We start from the raw sequence: 1,412 nt of genomic DNA, 5'->3' as shown, positions 1-1,412 counted from the left end.
TATTCTTCTCTTTCCTCTGAAATCAAAGAAGGGAAAACATTAAGAACTTCACAGTTTTGTCTAGTGTTTGTAAATGTTAAAGGGAGGTGGCTAAATAGATAGATTTAGTTGAGATATACATAGATATACATAAATAAAAAAAAAGTATGGAGTGCAGGTGTAATTTCAATAAAGAACAAAATAAGAATTTTTAACACTAACGTAAAAGCGGGGTTATTGTATGGGGCTGAGACATGGAGAACAACAGTTAAGTCAAATAAGCATATACAATCATTCATCAACAGGTGCTTGCGTAGTATACTTAAAATCAGATGGCCTGAACACGTAAGCAATATAGAGCTATGGCAAAGAATGAATCAAGTTTCGATTAGGGAGCAAATATTTAAGAAAAAGTGGAAGTGGATTGGTAGCACAATTAGAAGGGACACAGCAAATATAGCGAAAGATGCTTTACAGTGGAACCCGGATGGATATAGAAAGAGGGGCAGGCCTAAGAACTCGTGGCGTAGATCAACACAAAAGGAACTAGAGAAAGGGGGACATTCATAGCAGAGTATAAGTACAGAAGTGAAAAATTGGAAACTGAAAGAAGCCTGTCATATATGTGTGTGTGTGTGTGTGTGTGTGTGTGTGTTTCCCACCACTGTTTGACAACCAGTATTGTGTTTACATCCCCATAACTTAGCAGTTTGGCAAAAGAAACCAACAGAATAAGCAACAGGCTTAAAAAAAACATGAAGTACTGGAGTCAATTCATTTCAGTGAAATTCCTCAAAATGGTGCCCCAGCATGGCCGTAGTCTAATGGCCGAAACAAATAATAGATATAAAAGATAGATCAAATACACACAGAAACACACACATATGTAGGTCTGAACTTTTGTCTGATCACATTTGCGTTTAGAAAGAAGCAATGGAGGAGAAGAATGCACTTACCTTTTAAAGTTTCTGGGGCTTGGAAGGCTGGAGTTCCCGATGTGCTTGTGAAAAACGCGTCCCCTCCTGTGAACTCATTACTGACCCCAAAATCTGCAATCTTAGAGTAGCAGAGATGGGTCATCAGAGGAATAAAAGAGAAGAAAGATTGTGTTGTAGATTTAGCATAAAAAAAGAGGTATTCATTTGTGAGTGTGTGTGTGTGTGTGAATATAGGCGTAGCAGTGGCTGTGTGGTAAGTAGCTTGCTTACAAACCACATGGTTCCTGGTTCAGTCCCACTGCGTGGCACCTTGGGCAAGTGTCTTCTACTATAGCCTCGGGCCGACCAAAGCCTTGTGAGTGGATTTGGTAGACGGAAACTGAAAGAAGCCCGTCGTATATATGTATATGTATATATATGTATGTGTGTGTGTTTGTGTGTCTGTGTCTGTGCCCCAACATCGCTTGACAACCGATGCTGGTGTGTTTACGTCCC

At 39.8% G+C, this 1,412-nt stretch overlaps 1 protein-coding gene across 1 annotated transcript in view; it reads right to left on the bottom strand.

The window, feature by feature from the left end:
- LOC106867747 (calcium/calmodulin-dependent protein kinase kinase 1-like) overlaps positions 1-1,412 on the bottom strand; it is a 21,893-nt gene that overhangs the window by 13,251 nt on the left and 7,230 nt on the right. The window contains exon 5 of the mRNA XM_052978078.1: positions 936-1,188. Within this exon, the coding sequence (XP_052834038.1) occupies positions 936-1,188 (253 nt within the window). The remainder of the gene's footprint in view (positions 1-935; positions 1,189-1,412) is intronic.

Source organism: Octopus bimaculoides, chromosome 30 (assembly GCF_001194135.2).
Source record: "Octopus bimaculoides isolate UCB-OBI-ISO-001 chromosome 30, ASM119413v2, whole genome shotgun sequence".
Taxonomy (NCBI): domain Eukaryota; kingdom Metazoa; phylum Mollusca; class Cephalopoda; order Octopoda; family Octopodidae; genus Octopus; species Octopus bimaculoides.
Note: the sequence above shows the minus strand (reverse complement) of the source record. Positions and strands in the feature narration are given on the sequence as shown.